The sequence below is a fragment of the Zychaea mexicana genome (assembly GCF_025766255.1).
Source record: "Zychaea mexicana strain RSA 1403 chromosome Unknown BDB00scaffold_12, whole genome shotgun sequence".
In the NCBI taxonomy this organism is placed as follows: domain Eukaryota; kingdom Fungi; phylum Mucoromycota; class Mucoromycetes; order Mucorales; family Lichtheimiaceae; genus Zychaea; species Zychaea mexicana.
This window is the reverse complement of record NW_026516675.1, coordinates 608,763-623,880: the sequence shown is the minus strand read 5'-3', so window position 1 is coordinate 623,880 and position 15,118 is coordinate 608,763. Positions and strand designations below refer to the sequence as shown.

The 15,118-nt window shown below is 40.8% G+C and overlaps 5 protein-coding genes across 5 annotated transcripts; 2 read left to right on the top strand and 3 right to left on the bottom strand.

Moving 5' to 3' along the window:
* The first annotated feature begins 222 nt into the window (after window positions 1-222).
* Window positions 223-772, top strand: BDB00DRAFT_80008 (uncharacterized protein). Its single transcript, XM_053121746.1, has one exon. It carries the CDS (start codon window positions 319-321, stop codon window positions 622-624), a length of 306 nt encoding a protein of 101 aa, XP_052983186.1. The 5' UTR covers window positions 223-318; the 3' UTR covers window positions 625-772.
* A 950-nt stretch (window positions 773-1,722) lies between these two features.
* On the top strand, window positions 1,723-2,160 carry BDB00DRAFT_869146 (uncharacterized protein; the record flags this gene model as incomplete). Its single annotated transcript, XM_053126567.1, has 2 exons — window positions 1,723-1,807; window positions 1,877-2,160. The coding sequence occupies 2 exons, from the start codon at window positions 1,723-1,725 to the stop codon at window positions 2,158-2,160; spliced, it is 369 nt and encodes a 122-aa protein (XP_052983185.1).
* Window positions 2,161-10,557: 8,397 nt separating this feature from the next.
* On the bottom strand, window positions 10,558-10,901 carry BDB00DRAFT_807797 (uncharacterized protein). The gene has a single exon (XM_053122359.1). It carries the CDS (start codon window positions 10,868-10,870, stop codon window positions 10,571-10,573), a length of 300 nt encoding a protein of 99 aa, XP_052983184.1. The 5' UTR covers window positions 10,871-10,901; the 3' UTR covers window positions 10,558-10,570.
* Window positions 10,902-12,264: 1,363 nt separating this feature from the next.
* Window positions 12,265-13,194, bottom strand: BDB00DRAFT_79381 (uncharacterized protein). The gene is made up of 3 exons (XM_053121255.1): window positions 12,972-13,194; window positions 12,679-12,858; window positions 12,265-12,596 (listed from the first exon to the last, which is right to left on the bottom strand). The coding sequence occupies exons 1-3, from the start codon at window positions 13,101-13,103 to the stop codon at window positions 12,345-12,347; spliced, it is 564 nt and encodes a 187-aa protein (XP_052983183.1). The 5' UTR covers window positions 13,104-13,194; the 3' UTR covers window positions 12,265-12,344.
* Window positions 13,140-14,394, bottom strand: BDB00DRAFT_79355 (uncharacterized protein). Its single transcript, XM_053121228.1, has 2 exons — window positions 13,982-14,394; window positions 13,140-13,684 (listed from the first exon to the last, which is right to left on the bottom strand). Exons 1-2 carry the CDS (start codon window positions 14,273-14,275, stop codon window positions 13,286-13,288), a joined length of 693 nt encoding a protein of 230 aa, XP_052983182.1. The 5' UTR covers window positions 14,276-14,394; the 3' UTR covers window positions 13,140-13,285.
* Window positions 14,395-15,118: the final 724 nt, after the last annotated feature.

The window sequence follows — 15,118 nt, the reverse complement described above, 5'->3', positions numbered from 1 at the left end:
TTATATAGACATTTTTCTCGTTCGGGACTTCAAATCCCCGTGAATTCTCATTGGCCCAGATAACGGGTTGCGTATCAACTTGTGGGTTGCCTACTATGGCATAACAAAAGATACAGCACCAAAGGAAATGAAAGGAGGAGTGGTACCTGATGGTCAAGTAGACAAGCGTGCTTCGGCGGTAGTGGTACGTGTCTCTCACCATGGGCTGCTGTACCTCCGATGCTGTCGCCGCTTGGTTGTGAGGGGGTCCGTGCACGGCACCGTGTCAAGCGAAAACAAAGACACGAATGTGAATGAGCATGTAGATTCACGGAAGAAATGCTTTTCTGTGAGCAATCAAATGGCAATACAGGAGTGATTGACAAGGTAAACAACTTAACAGATTCTACGGCATCAGTTGTTCCTCATCCAGCATTAGTAAACATTAAGAACACGATCCTCCCAGCAGCCAGTTTCTATTCTTCACCCAACAAGGTAAACAGCATGAGTATAGAGCGTAGTCCACAGACTATTCCATTTGATCAGTATCTTTTGATTGCATGTGCTGTGTGCGGGAATAGATACAACACACACTTGACTCCAACGCTGCAGTATATAAAAAAAGATCGTTATCTTTTACTGTGAAGCGTGCTTGTCTACTGTTGCTTTATAATTTTCGCCATCCCTCTGAACTACGCCGTGTAACCTCCCTCCATCCACTCCGAATTCATACTCTATCCAAGTGTGCTGCCGCAGATAAGCTGACCGCTCATGGTAAGTATACGCTGCCGCTAGTGAAACTGACTCACCCTTCATTGATTTTCATTGCTGCTGATAAAGTTAATCGGTTCGTTTGTTTTTGTGCGGGTTCTACGTTTTTTTTAGCAGCTTTCAAGATCCATTGGGACGATCAGAAGAATAACACCATAAACGATGACTTCCTACTGTACATCTTTTGACCCTTTTGCGCGTAACTCGTTGCTCCATTGATCACCTTGTTCACCCGCCATTCCTTTGTGCACTTTGAGTACCAAGTAAATTGGCCAAATCGTTGCGTAACAATGCGCTTTCACTCTACGGAGTTTTCGTTTCAAGGGAAAGCTGTTGGAACGTTCGAGGTTTGACACACGCATCACTTGTCACTATCCAAAGAAGAAAGATCTGTGTTGCGCTCTTCCTGAGCTCCTCGTTCCTAGACTACCTTTGCTTCCTGCTGACTCACGTCAGTACGTATGAAAATGGAAATAATTCCATAATCAATATGAATATTATAAGTAAAATAATGAATATAGTAATGAATTTTAATAAAATACTATAATAATAAAGATGATAACAAGAAATAATATAAAACATTTTTTTGTATACATTTGTGAACTATCTTCTGAATCAAACCAGAATCAGACATTATTTGACAAGTATATCTTTTTATTGATACCATTTTTGATAATATATACAGTCTTGATGTTCGAATATAAGTGATGTGGTTATATTTGGGGTGAAGGTTCTTAAAATTATCAAAAAAGTTACTAATCGATCTTTATAGAGGCGAGATGGAGAGCACTGCAAGTTCCGAGTAATGAAATTTGACAAGGGAACCGAACGAAAGGAAATGACATAGGCATAGATCTGACATATTGCTCAAGTGCTTCCAGGGCAAAAATAGGATGTACTAAAGTAGGCAAAAAAGATGCAGGTAGTAGTGGAACCAAAGAGTAAAAGCAACTTGGATTGGAAGTACCCAAAATGCTGAAAGATCAGATGTGGAAATTGGTGCATGTATATCCTGACCATCGCCGTACTTTAGTAACTGCCAGGCTTGTTATGATGGGTAAGTAAACTGTAACATTTGGATTATAATTTAATGTCATACATTATGCTAATGGTTTCGTGTATATAGGCCTCAAGTTACGTACTATTGTTCTGGACAACCTATCAACACACGTTTGCTGTATCTACAAAACCGAACCATGTTACTTTCCAGCCACTATCGAAACTTTTGCACGCGATTTTGGTATGCTTCTCGGGGTAACATCGCAAATCAAGCAACCTGTGTGTTCCACTGTGAAAGCTCTTGAAGCAGACAAGCCCATCGAAAGCTCTAATTATGAAACAACCACAAACAAACCTGAACTACTACTTCCTTGTCCAATGTCGCCCAAAAAAGCAGCAAAAACTATTTAATACCTATTCTTTTCCTTCTCATACCTCATCATTTCTATACATAACCGCACTCCAATATACGTTCCCATTGTATCATGTATATTTCAATTTGTACTAATTCATCATCATGTAAGCCAAACATATCAAATGAGTATCATTTATAAGTTTCCTTTTCAATGGATTCTCCTGTGGCATCTGGCATCTGGCACTTGACATCATTGGTGACCGCATTCAGGAAGGTAGCCAGTACCGAATGATGGATGAATGCTGGACATACAGTGTTGCCAAAAAGTATTGTCGCTACCCACAGAAATCGATAACACAATACGGTACAACTTGAAACCTGAAGCACTACGCCTCCTTTGTGTTCCTTGCCACTCCAGGTTCGCTCCTTGAGTTGTACCACGTCGCTTTTTCTTTCGTGCGTGCAGTAGCAATGATAAATATACAGTACCGTGCATTAATGGAGGACTCGTAGGTTAGAAGAAGCAGTGCTTTTTCCCCCGTCCATCTCCTTCAGTTGAAACAGTCAGTTTATCTGCAAAAAACACATGTACTGTACTGGTTCTTCTGATAGTGCCACTGATATATATCCGCACAAAGTTGTGAAAGAATCATAAAAAGAGAGTTTGAGGAAGTGAAATCTTTCGCGAGTCCGCTGGGGATCTACAGCAATAGCGAAATTTCGAGACCGAAAGCTTGCTCAAATTTCGCGATTTTTTTTGCGATACCGCTGGGGATGCTCTAATACAAAATGACAATACAAAGTGGAATAAATAGTGATATCCATGAGGAAGGGGTATTCAATCTAGTTTGTTTCTCGTTTGGCTACTGCTATTTTGTAAACTTGCGTGAAGCAGTTGACTGAATAAATGATAGTCTAGGATAAGTTCGTTGTTGATGTTGATGTGGTACTGGCCGTGGAGACAACACTATGAGACTTGGGTGCTTGCCCGTTAGATACTTCAATGCCACCAATAAAGAAGGAATGAAAAACAATCCTATTTTGAAGAACACATGCTTTTCCTCGCATAATGTGAAACCAAAAACAATTCACAAATAAAAGGGTCAGAAGAAGAAAAAGATTCCATAAGAATACCTACCGGTCCTTGCCATCTCACAGTTGTTAGGTATCTTGATGGCTCAAAGGCATACGCTACTAATGATGACATTCATTGCACGTAATACGAACAATGAAAATTCCTCATGCTCACTTGGACAAACTCATGGAACGGAATCCAAACCATGCAGTGGTCCTTGCCAATCTATAAACCAAAAGGCAACAAAAGACGAGTGAGTGCTATGAATTTCACGCATATCTTGATTATACCAATAAAAGGGTCAGAAGAAGAAAAATATTCCATAAGAATACCTACCGGTCCTTGCCATCTCAAAGTTGTTAGGTATCTTGATGGCTCAAAGGCATACGCTACTAATGATGACATTCATTGCACGTAATACGAACAATGAAAATTCCTCATGCTCACTTGGACAAACTCATGGAACGGAATCCAAACCATGCAGTGGTCCTTGCCAATCTATAAACCAAAAGGCAACAAAAGACGAGTGAGTGCTATGAATTTCACGCATATCTTGATTATACCAATAAAAGGGTCAGAAGAAGAAAAATATTCCATAAGAATACCTACCGGTCCTTGCCATCTCACAGTTGTTAGGTATCTTGATGGCTCAAAGGCATACGCTACTAATGATGACATTCATTGCACGTAATACGAACAATGAAAATTCCTCATGCTCACTTGGACAAACTCATGGAACGGAATCCAAACCATGCAGTGGTCCTTGCCAATCTATAAACCAAAAGGCAACAAAAAAAGACGAGTGAGTGCTATGAATTTCACGCATATCTTGATTATACCAATAAAAGGGTCAGAAGAAGAAAAAGATTCCATAAGAATACCTACCGGTCCTTGCCATCTCACAGTTGTTAGGTATCTTGATGGCTCAAAGGCATACGCTACTAATGATGACATTCATTGCACGTAATACGAACAATGAAAATTCCTCATGCTCACTTGGACAAACTCATGGAACGGAATCCAAACCATGCAGTGGTCCTTGCCAATCTATAAACCAAAAGGCAACAAAAGACGAGTGAGTGCTATGAATTTCACGCATATCTTGATTATACCAATAAAAGGGTCAGAAGAAGAAAAATATTCCATAAGAATACCTACCGGTCCTTGCCATCTCACAGTTGTTAGGTATCTTGATGGCTCAAAGGCATACGCTACTAATGATGACATTCATTGCACGTAATACGAACAATGAAAATTCCTCATGCTCACTTGGACAAACTCATGGAACGGAATCCAAACCATGCAGTGGTCCTTGCCAATCTATAAACCAAAAGGCAACAAAAAAAGACGAGTGAGTGCTATGAATTTCACGCATATCTTGATTATATCAATAAAAGGGTCAGAAGAAAAAAAATATTCCATAAGAATATCTACCGGTCCTTGTCATCTCACAGTTGTCAGGTATCTTGATGGCTCAAAGGCATACGCTACTAATGATGACATTCATTGCACGTAATACAAACAATGAAAATTCCTCATGCTCACTTGGACAAACTCATGGAACGGAATCCAAACCATGCAGTGGTCCTTGCCAATCTATAAACCAAAAGGCAACAAAAGACGAGTGAGTGCTATGAATTTCACGCATATCTTGATTATACCAATAAAAGGGTCAGAAGAAGAAAAATATTCCATAAGAATATCTACCGGTCCTTGTCATCTCACAGTTGTTAGGTATCTTGATGGCTCAAAGGCATACGCTACTAATGATGACATTCATTGCACGTAATACGAACAATGAAAATTCCTCATGCTCACTTGGACAAACTCATGGAACGGAATCCAAACCATGCAGTGGTCCTTGCCAATCTATAAACCAAAAGGCAACAAAAGACGAGTGAGTGCTATGAATTTCACGCATATCTTGATTATACCAATAAAAGGGTCAGAAGAAGAAAAATATTCCATAAGAATACCTACCGGTCCTTGCCATCTCACAGTTGTTAGGTATCTTGATGGCTCAAAGGCATACGCTACTAATGATGACATTCATTGCACGTAATACGAACACTGAAAATTCCTCATGCTCACTTGGACAAACTCATGGAACGGAATCCAAACCATGCAGTGGTCCTTGCCAATCTATAAACCAAAAGGCAACAAAAGACGAGTGAGTGCTATGAATTTCACGCATATCTTGATTATACCAATAAAAGGGTCAGAAGAAGAAAAATATTCCATAAGAATACCTACCGGTCCTTGCCATCTCACAGTTGTTAGGTATCTTGATGGCTCAAAGGCATACGCTACTAATGATGACATTCATTGCACGTAATACGAACAATGAAAATTCCTCATGCTCACTTGGACAAACTCATGGAACGGAATCCAAACCATGCAGTGGTCCTTGCCAATCTATAAACCAAAAGGCAACAAAAAAAGACGAGTGAGTGCGATGAATTTCACGCATATCTTGATTATATCAATAAAAGGGTCAGAAGAAAAAAAATATTCCATAAGAATATCTACCGGTCCTTGTCATCTCACAGTTGTCAGGTATCTTGATGGCTCAAAGGCATACGCTACTAATGATGACATTCATTGCACGTAATACAAACAATGAAAATTCCTCATGCTCACTTGGACAAACTCATGGAACGGAATCCAAACCATGCAGTGGTCCTTGCCAATCTATAAACCAAAAGGCAACAAAAGACGAGTGAGTGCTATGAATTTCACGCATATCTTGATTATACCAATAAAAGGGTCAGAAGAAGAAAAATATTCCATAAGAATATCTACCGGTCCTTGTCATCTCACAGTTGTTAGGTATCTTGATGGCTCAAAGGCATACGCTACTAATGATGACATTCATTGCACGTAATACGAACAATGAAAATTCCTCATGCTCACTTGGACAAACTCATGGAACGGAATCCAAACCATGCAGTGGTCCTTGCCAATCTATAAACCAAAAGGCAACAAAAAAAGACGAGTGAGTGCGATGAATTTCACGCATATCTTGATTATATCAATAAAAGGGTCAGAAGAAGAAAAAGATTCCATAAGAATACCTACCGGTCCTTGCCATCTCACAGTTGTTAGGTATCTTGATGGCTCAAAGGCATACGCTACTAATGATGACATTCATTGCACGTAATACAAACAATGAAAATTCCTCATGCTCACTTGGACAAACTCATGGAACGGAATCCAAACCATGCAGTGGTCCTTGCCAATCTATAAACCAAAAGGCAACAAAAAAAGACGAGTGAGTGCGATGAATTTCACGCATATCTTGATTATATCAATAAAAGGGTCAGAAGAAAAAAAATATTCCATAAGAATATCTACCGGTCCTTGTCATCTCACAGTTGTCAGGTATCTTGATGGCTCAAAGGCATACGCTACTAATGATGACATTCATTGCACGTAATACGAACAATGAAAATTCCTCATGCTCACTTGGACAAACTCATGGAACGGAATCCAAACCATGCAGTGGTCCTTGCCAATCTGTAAACCAAAAGGCAACAAAAAAAGACGAGTGAGTGCTATGAATTTCACGCATATCTTGATTATATCAATAAAAGGGTCAGAAGAAGAAAAATATTCCATAAGAATACCTACCGGTCCTTGCCATCTCACAGTTGTTAGGTATCTTGATGGCTCAAAGGCATACGCTACTAATGATGACATTCATTGCACGTAATACGAACAATGAAAATTCCTCATGCTCACTTGGACAAACTCATGGAACGGAATCCAAACCATGCAGTGGTCCTTGCCAATCTGTAAACCAAAAGGCAACAAAAAAAGACGAGTGAGTGCTATGAATTTCACGCATATCTTGATTATATCAATAAAAGGGTCACAAGAAGACAAAGATTTCATAAGAATACCTACCGGTCCTTGTCATGTCACAGTTGTTATGTATCTTGATGGCTCAAAGGCATACGCTACTAATGATGACATTCATTGCACGTAATACGAACAATGATAATTCCTCATGCTCACTTGGACAAACTCATGGAACGGAATCCAAACCATGCAGTGGTCCTTGCCAATCTGTAAACCAAAAGGCAACAAAAAAAGACGAGTGAGTGCTATGAATTTCACGCATATCTTGATTATATCAATAAAAGGGTCACAAGAAGACAAAGATTTCATAAGAATACCTACCGGTCCTTGTCATGTCACAGTTGTTATGTATCTTGATGGCTCAAAGGCATACGCTACTAATGATGACATTCATTGCACGTAATACGAACAATGAAAATTCCTCATGCTCACTTGGACAAACTCATGGAACGGAATCCAAACCATGCAGTGGTCCTTGCCAATCTGTAAACCAAAAGGCAACAAAAAAAGACGAGTGAGTGCTATGAATTTCACGCATATCTTGATTATATCAATAAAAGGGTCACAAGAAGACAAAGATTTCATAAGAATACCTACCGGTCCTTGTCATGTCACAGTTGTTATGTATCTTGATGGCTCAAAGGCATACGCTACTAATGATGACATTCATTGCACGTAATACGAACAATGAAAATTCCTCATGCTCACTTGGACAAACTCATGGAACGGAATCCAAACCATGCAGTGGTCCTTGCCAATCTGTAAACCAAAAGGCAACAAAAAAAGACGAGTGAGTGCTATGAATTTCACGCATATCTTGATTATATCAATAAAAGGGTCACAAGAAGACAAAGATTCCATAAGAATACCTACCGGTCCTTGTCATGTCACAGTTGTTAGGTATCTTGATGGCTCAAAGGCATACGCTACTAATGATGACATTCATTGCACGTAATACGAACAATGAAAATTCCTCATGCTCACTTGGACAAACTCATGGAACGGAATCCAAACCATGCAGTGGTCCTTGCCAATCTATAAACCAAAAGGCAACAAAAGACGAGTGAGTGCTATGAATTTCACGCATATCTTGATTATACCAATAAAAGGGTCAGAAGAAGAAAAAGATTCCATAAGAATACCTACCGGTCCTTGCCATCTCAAAGTTGTCAGGTATCTTGATGGCTCAAAGGCATACGCTACTAATGATGACATTCATTGCACGTAATACGAACAATGAAAATTCCTCATGCTCACTTGGACAAACTCATGGAACGGAATCCAAACCATGCAGTGGTCCTTGCCAATCTATAAACCAAAAGGCAACAAAAGACGAGTGAGTGCTATGAATTTCACGCATATCTTGATTATACCAATAAAAGGGTCAGAAGAAGAAAAAGATTCCATAAGAATACCTACCGGTCCTTGCCATCTCACAGTTGTTAGGTATCTTGATGGCTCAAAGGCATACGCTACTAATGATGACATTCATTGCACGTAATACGAACAATGAAAATTCCTCATGCTCACTTGGACAAACTCATGGAACGGAATCCAAACCATGCAGTGGTCCTTGCCAATCTGTAAACCAAAAGGCAACAAAAAAAGACGAGTGAGTGCTATGAATTTCATGCATATCTTGATTATAAAAAAAAAAGAAACCATAACTTAATGACACTATTGTTATGGAACACATACCTTACTAGTAACAACCCTGCTTTAATCTGTTGTTGCTTGAAAGTGTATTATGTAGCTGTTCGTGGGTCATGTACTTTTTCTGATATAAAATATTACTTTTTGAACATCTATAATTATTCAAAAGGTGTGATTGGAGGAATCAGTTTGTTGATTCAAAAAAAAATACTTGGAAACAACAATACAAAAAACTTGTATAAAAATAAAAAAAAAGAAACCTCTTCGTATGTGCATGTTAAAGACAAATGTCATACGGAGTAAAACGAAAAGATGTTCATAATAACAAGTCGTTTCGTCATTATCGGGAAACGAAAATTATTTTTGGGCGCGATAATGTTGGCCCGGACAACATATTTGTGGCAAGATGAAGTAGTTCTCTACGAGCATAGTTGGCTTTCACTACTTTTCTATGCGTGCTGTTGTTTCTTTAATACCACATATTAATAAAGCTGTTATATTTCTTGATTGTTTTCAAAGTAGAACATAATTGAACTAAGGGGTATTATATTTTTATATACAAATACTTCAAAAAAAAGAGAAGAAAAATTATTGATACAGCAGTTTATTCAACATATGTACGGAATTGATTCTGTTAAGTTATAAATAGGATATGCAGTAGAATCCAAAACGTTATACACTTTCCAGCACGCATTAGATATAAATGAACATAGCTACCATATGTACATTGTTATGTAAAGTTTGTATAAAAGACACACTCTCTCTATCGTCTCTGTTTTCTCTCACCAGCATCCTCTCTCTCTCTCTCTCTCTCTCTCTCTCTCTCTCTCTCTCTCTCTCGCTCTCCAAAATATGTATAGTGCTACATTTAGTGTATAAATATGTTGGGAGTGCATATTATTAGTCTGTACTTTATATATATTGTCTATCTACTGGAAACCCCCTTGCTCCCGTTTCCCCCTTACCACTCTTCTTCTTCTTTCTCTCTTGAACCGCTTAGATAGATCACGCCCCTACAAGTATGTATGTAATATGCATCTACCTTTGAGAGATTTTTTTGGTTATTAGCTTTCAGATTTACCATAATGTGGCGTAAAACATGTGTATTACGGCATCCTCATCGTTTTGCCTTTTTTTTTTTTTGGGTGAATAGTGAATTGTGCCATGTAAGAGCAAATAGAGCTCCGTTGCTGCTCTCTTATTTCGCTCCAAAGCAGAGTACCTTTTATATAATGACTCAATTTGGCAGCAACTTTGCTACATACTACAATGTATTCGGCACCGGCCGTTTCGAAAGGAAAATCCATGCTATTTGAACGAAGAAAGATGTTAATTGTCATACATGTATACAGGATTTTATAGAATGATATGTAATGGTGAGACGTTGGGACTTGTTCATCGTAGTCAGGGTATACTTCTAACGCCCGTCCCCCCACGATGAGCTACTATCATCTTTCTTCCAGTATCTAGTAGTAAGTCTTTACAAGCCCGTGTGCCAGCCATGCGTGTGTAAATGTAAGAATGATATGCGCTTTTTTTTAGCAGATTAATTGGTGAATCAGTGGTAACGACTACAATGGCTCTTACTCTGCTGGTATATGCTGTTTCTCCGCAAGCAGAGAATATAGACTCATGGTTGTAGTGAGATATAAGCAAATTTTAGAATAAAGAGTATTACTGTTGTTGTTGTTGTTGTTTCCGCATAGGTACGTGTCAAATGGCTGTTTTGATTAAAACGCAATTGAATGCCTCCTCCTCCTCCTTCCTACAGTAGGCCATTTAGACAGGTCTGTGTGTCATTGTGAGCAACTGTATTTGAAATTGTTTGTTTTGCGGTGTGCGTGTCTTTTTTATTGTTTGTTTGTTTGTTTGTTTGTTTACCAGTTTAAGCCATTTGTAACAGTTGGAAGGGGAAGGGGAAAATAAAGACATTTGATCCCTGAAGAAAAAAAAAGTAGAAGGTCCACCTCTTTTGCATTTTTGTGTTTTTTTTTTCGGTGGTTCTGATGAGGTTGGAGCGTGGGGGGGGGGAGAGAAAGAGAGGGCAGAAGCATATATTGTACAAAGTGTGTTGTGTTGTTGGAAAAGGACACATGTAGAAAAAGACGAATGAGGGTGGTATTTATAAAAAGATAGATGGTGTGTATATATTTATAGTAACGTGTGTCGATGGCCATTGCTTGCTCCTGCTGCTGCTGCTGCTGCTGCTGTGGAAGATGAGGGTGGTGGCAAAGGTCCTTGTGATGATGAGGGTGATGATGTTGATGATGAGGACGTGGCAAATGTTGGGAATGGAAGAAGACCTCGTCTGTTGTTGTTATCTTTGGAATGATAGAGATGATGTTGATGATCAGATGGAGGAGGTCCATCTCGTAAGAACGCTGTCAATGGGCGTCCCATCATGATTGGGTTGCTATTACTACTACTACTTATTCCACTAGCCCCAGCGGATGTGACGGATGCAGAGGGTGATGATTGTTGTGACGATCTTCGTGTGGGCTGTTCATGCTGCTGCTGCTGAGGCATGCTCGTTGTTGGAGCTGGTGCTGACGGTTGAGATGTGGAAGGGGAGGACGAAGGCGGTAAAAGGCGATAGTGAGACGATGATTGTGGTGCTGCTGTTGTTGTTGTTGTCGATGACGAACAAGTAGATGTAGGTGGAGGAGGAGGAGGAGGTGCAGTATACCATGCTGTTGACGCTGATGATGATTCATTACTTGCAGAATGACGATGATGACGATGATGCTGATGCTCATCTGCAGAGTATACGAGTCCTCCATGCACTACAGGCGATGTCTGGCTGCTACTATTATTGTTGTGACGGTGTTGTTGCTGCTGTTGGTACAGTTCAGATGACCGTGAAGGAGCATAGCTCCCTTCTCGACGGTATCCTCCATTGTTCCTACTGCCACTGCTTCCATATTCAAACCGTCCATTCACTGTATCATTTTTAGGTCCTGCTGCTGGCCGGTCATATCCATTTGTGTTGTTGTTTTGATACATGTAACGATCATCTTCAATATGACGTGTTGGTTGTCCGTTTGAACGACTGCCGCCAACAGCCATCTTTTCTGTTGTTGTTGTTGTTGGTTTCTACATACACACATACATGCAAAAATTTATCAAGATAGAAGTTCTTCCATGAAATAAAAAAGCAAACTGGGGTCTTACCATACGATCACGCTGTGCCATATCAGTGTAAATCATGTATGTGATATACGCATGCATCGCATTCCGTTTTATCCTTGGATTTTGTTTCTAAAGTCGTCGTAAGAATGACGAGAGGGTTATATCAGAATGGTCTGTGTGTGTGTGTGTGATACCAAGCGATCCAATTTTTTCCCGTAGTACATGTCAAACCCAAAATACCCCGCGCCCAGAGTTATCCAGCACCCAAAATAGCCCCCCCCTTTCCGTTGGTAAGTTTCCTCCATTTCCTACTATTTATATCTTACCATGGACATGTATTGGTATGAAAATGCATTGGTCCCTTCAGGCCGGCCTCCCGATTGCTAACAGAAATGAAATCATGTCCCCGCAACAATTAGAACAACGTTCACAACCTAAAATATAATAAAGACATTACCGAATCATTATGGTTGCTGCTAGTGTGATAACGATTACTACCATTACGTCCAGCACTAGTACTGTTCAATGCTGCTGGTGGTGGTGTTGATGATGACGACGACGGATAAGGATGATGATGATGATGGTGTCTCGCTGATCTGCTAACAGAATCTCCATTGTCGTCTTTTTCATTGCTATTGCTGTAGTAGTGGTAGTAGTATCCACGTGATTTTGTTGAAGCTTTCTGGTAGTGTTGTTCAGCCGGTCTTTCGGCGGCGGCGGCGGCGGCGGCGGCACCACCAGACGATGAGGAGGTATAATGCTGCGAGTAATAGCCTATTTCATCGATATGGGTTAATGCCATGTATCCATGCGATCGTGCAATGTATACAATTGCACATACCGTAAGAAGGTCCACCTGTGCTGCTTCTTCTTTTCTCTTGCTGCTGCTGCTGCTGCTGCTGTCGTTCAAGCGAGTAGAGTGCAGATGTGCTCTCCTCGGTCCGACCATCAATGGCAGCTGCAGCAGCTGCAAGCAGCATGATTGGATCCGACACCACTTCCTGCTCTGCTGCTGGACGATGCGGATGATGTCCGTCTATGATTTCAATACATCAGTTTTCTTTTTTTTCTTTTCAACGTTCTCTGCGTGCCGTCTCTTTGAACCCTCCTCCTCTCAAAATCCATCGTAGGAAAAAAAAAGATATTTACTTGTAGGTCGATTCTGTTGCATTCAAAAAATAGATAAAAAAGAGAAAGAGAGAGAGAGAGAGAGAGTGAGATAAAGCAGTAGTAACAGTAAGCTGGAAAAAGAGAGAGAATGGGTTGCACACAAAAGGTCATTCGGCTCTTTTACGCAAAGGGCATGTGCCCAGTGTGCCAAACCTTCTTTGATTTCCCTGTGCCGAACCCTACCCCCAAGAAGTCATCAGACATGTTTGGTACTTGACTTACCGATGTCAATGCTGCTATGTTTTGTTGTTGTTGTTGATAATGATGGTGATGATGAGTCGATAAACAACCCTTTAAAGTTTGATGGCGCAGTCCCCACCAATCAACACAACCGTCAAAGCACCCTCTTTCCTTTTCCCCTCCCTCCCCTTTCCGTCAAACAAACATGCATCCTCTTGACTGCCTTTACCACTATCATCATTTTTCTTGAGCTTTATGCCGACACCCGTTGCTGCTCCTTGTCTTGCACCACCTAGTAGGCTACTAATCGACATGGATGATGATGACTGCTGGCCGTTGCCACCTGCACTGCCGATGCTATTGTTGTTGTTGTTGTTGTTATTGCTGACGACATTGTGCATATCACGATTGCCGTTCCGAATCCTGTCGTTGTCAGTCCTGTCGCTGTCGCTGCTGTTGTTGTTGTTGTTGTTATTCGACATGACCACATCACCATCCTCATCAGTGTTATTCTATTTCAAATCAAATAAATATCAGCTCTTCTGTGAATAATCCATGTAGGAAAAAAAGAGACACACAGCTCTCTTTTGCTTTTCCTCCCCCCCTCCCTTCTTCCTATTACACACACGCCCCCCACCCCCTCTCCTTCTTTAACAGTGAAAGGGGAATAGAGAGGGGATTGCTATCTCTATTTTGTAGGTTTGCATATGGGTGTGTGTGGGTATGTATATATATTCACAGGGAGAGAGAGAACACTGGTGCGTGCAAGCACACATAGCTCCGGAAACCTATCTAATATATTTGCATACCTTTGCAGTTGCAGTTGCTGCGGCTTTACCATTCAATCGGCTGTTGTTGTTGTTATGAGGCTCTTGTTGCTGATTGGCTAAGGCAATTAGGATGGAACCTGCTTCAGCGTCCATGGTGTCATAGTCCATGGGTCGATTGTTGACAAGTCGAGTCGTGTTACTGGTACTAGTGGTAGTAGTAGTAGTGGTAGTAGTAGTAGTGGAACCACCGTCGTCTCGTGTAGCTGAAGGCTGTGGTTGTACTTTGGTAGGTGGGTGGTGGTGGTATTCTTGTTTCAACATGAGACGAGACATTAACAGTGGGTGTTGTTGTTGTTGTTGTTGTTGTTGAATGGGAAGAGGGAGAGAGCAACAATGGGAATCGTTGTTGTTGTTCTTGTTGTCGTGTCTCGTTCGTCGGTATTTTTCTACTACTATTTGGAAATGCACCAAAGAGTGGTTGATTGAGTAAGAGAGAAAGAAAGAAGAGAGAAAGGAAGAGGTGGAGGTTCTGTGCGTTCAAAGTAGTACGTTTACCTCTGCACACGAACTTATACGTTGGTGAAAAAGTCAAAGAGGGGGAGGATGGAGTAAAGAAAGGGTGAGAGACACTAAAGAGGACTACTGACTAGTAGTAGTAGTAGTAGTAGTAGTAGAATGAAAAGGGTCAAGTCTTGTTGTTGGAGAAGTGCTCGTCGTGTGAGTGGGTGTGGAGTGGAAGAAAAGAGAAAGAGAAAGAGAGAAAGGGATCGTGCGTTGTGCGTTGTGTTACAGCGGCCCATTATACACACACACACACACACACACACACACGTACATTCACACACACGCACACGTTGTGTGTCGGCATCATTGCAAATGCGCAGCCCTGCTGCAGACGAACCTGCGATCTTCAACAAGTTTGCTCGTTACACACACTGCCCTTCCCCCCCCCAAAAAAAAAACCATTCTACACTGGACCCCTACCTCCCCCTTGAAGCCGAACCAACCAATCGTTCAGCAATCAAGTCTCTGACAATCAATCAATCACTTTCTTTTCTGTTTGTTGTCACGTTCCTGAGAATCCTGCCACTACTACCTGTGCTTCATTCGATATCTTTTGGACAATCTACTCAGTGCATGGCTCAGCCAAGGACCTGACATACCGTTCATTCAAAC

Excerpts from the sequence above, each read along its gene's own strand:
- BDB00DRAFT_80008 (XM_053121746.1), top strand. The coding sequence starts at position 319 with ATGCTTTTCTGTGAGCAATCAAATGGCAATACAGGAGTGATTGACAAG.
- BDB00DRAFT_807797 (XM_053122359.1), bottom strand. The coding sequence starts at position 10,870 with ATGGCCATCGACACACGTTACTATAAATATATACACACCATCTATCTT.
- BDB00DRAFT_79381 (XM_053121255.1), bottom strand. The coding sequence starts at position 13,103 with ATGACCTTTTGTGTGCAACCCATTCTCTCTCTTTTTCCAGCTTACTGT. Across the intron at positions 12,859-12,971 it reads GCAACAGAATCGACCTACAA|ACGGACATCATCCGCATCGT; the intron begins GTAAATATCTTT and ends TTGAAATCATAG. Across the intron at positions 12,597-12,678 it reads GAAAAGAAGAAGCAGCACAG|GCTATTACTCGCAGCATTAT; the intron begins GTGGACCTTCTT and ends TCGATGAAATAG.
- BDB00DRAFT_79355 (XM_053121228.1), bottom strand. The coding sequence starts at position 14,275 with ATGTCTCGTCTCATGTTGAAACAAGAATACCACCACCACCCACCTACC. Across the intron at positions 13,685-13,981 it reads CAGCAACTGCAACTGCAAAG|AATAACACTGATGAGGATGG; the intron begins GTATGCAAATAT and ends GATTTGAAATAG.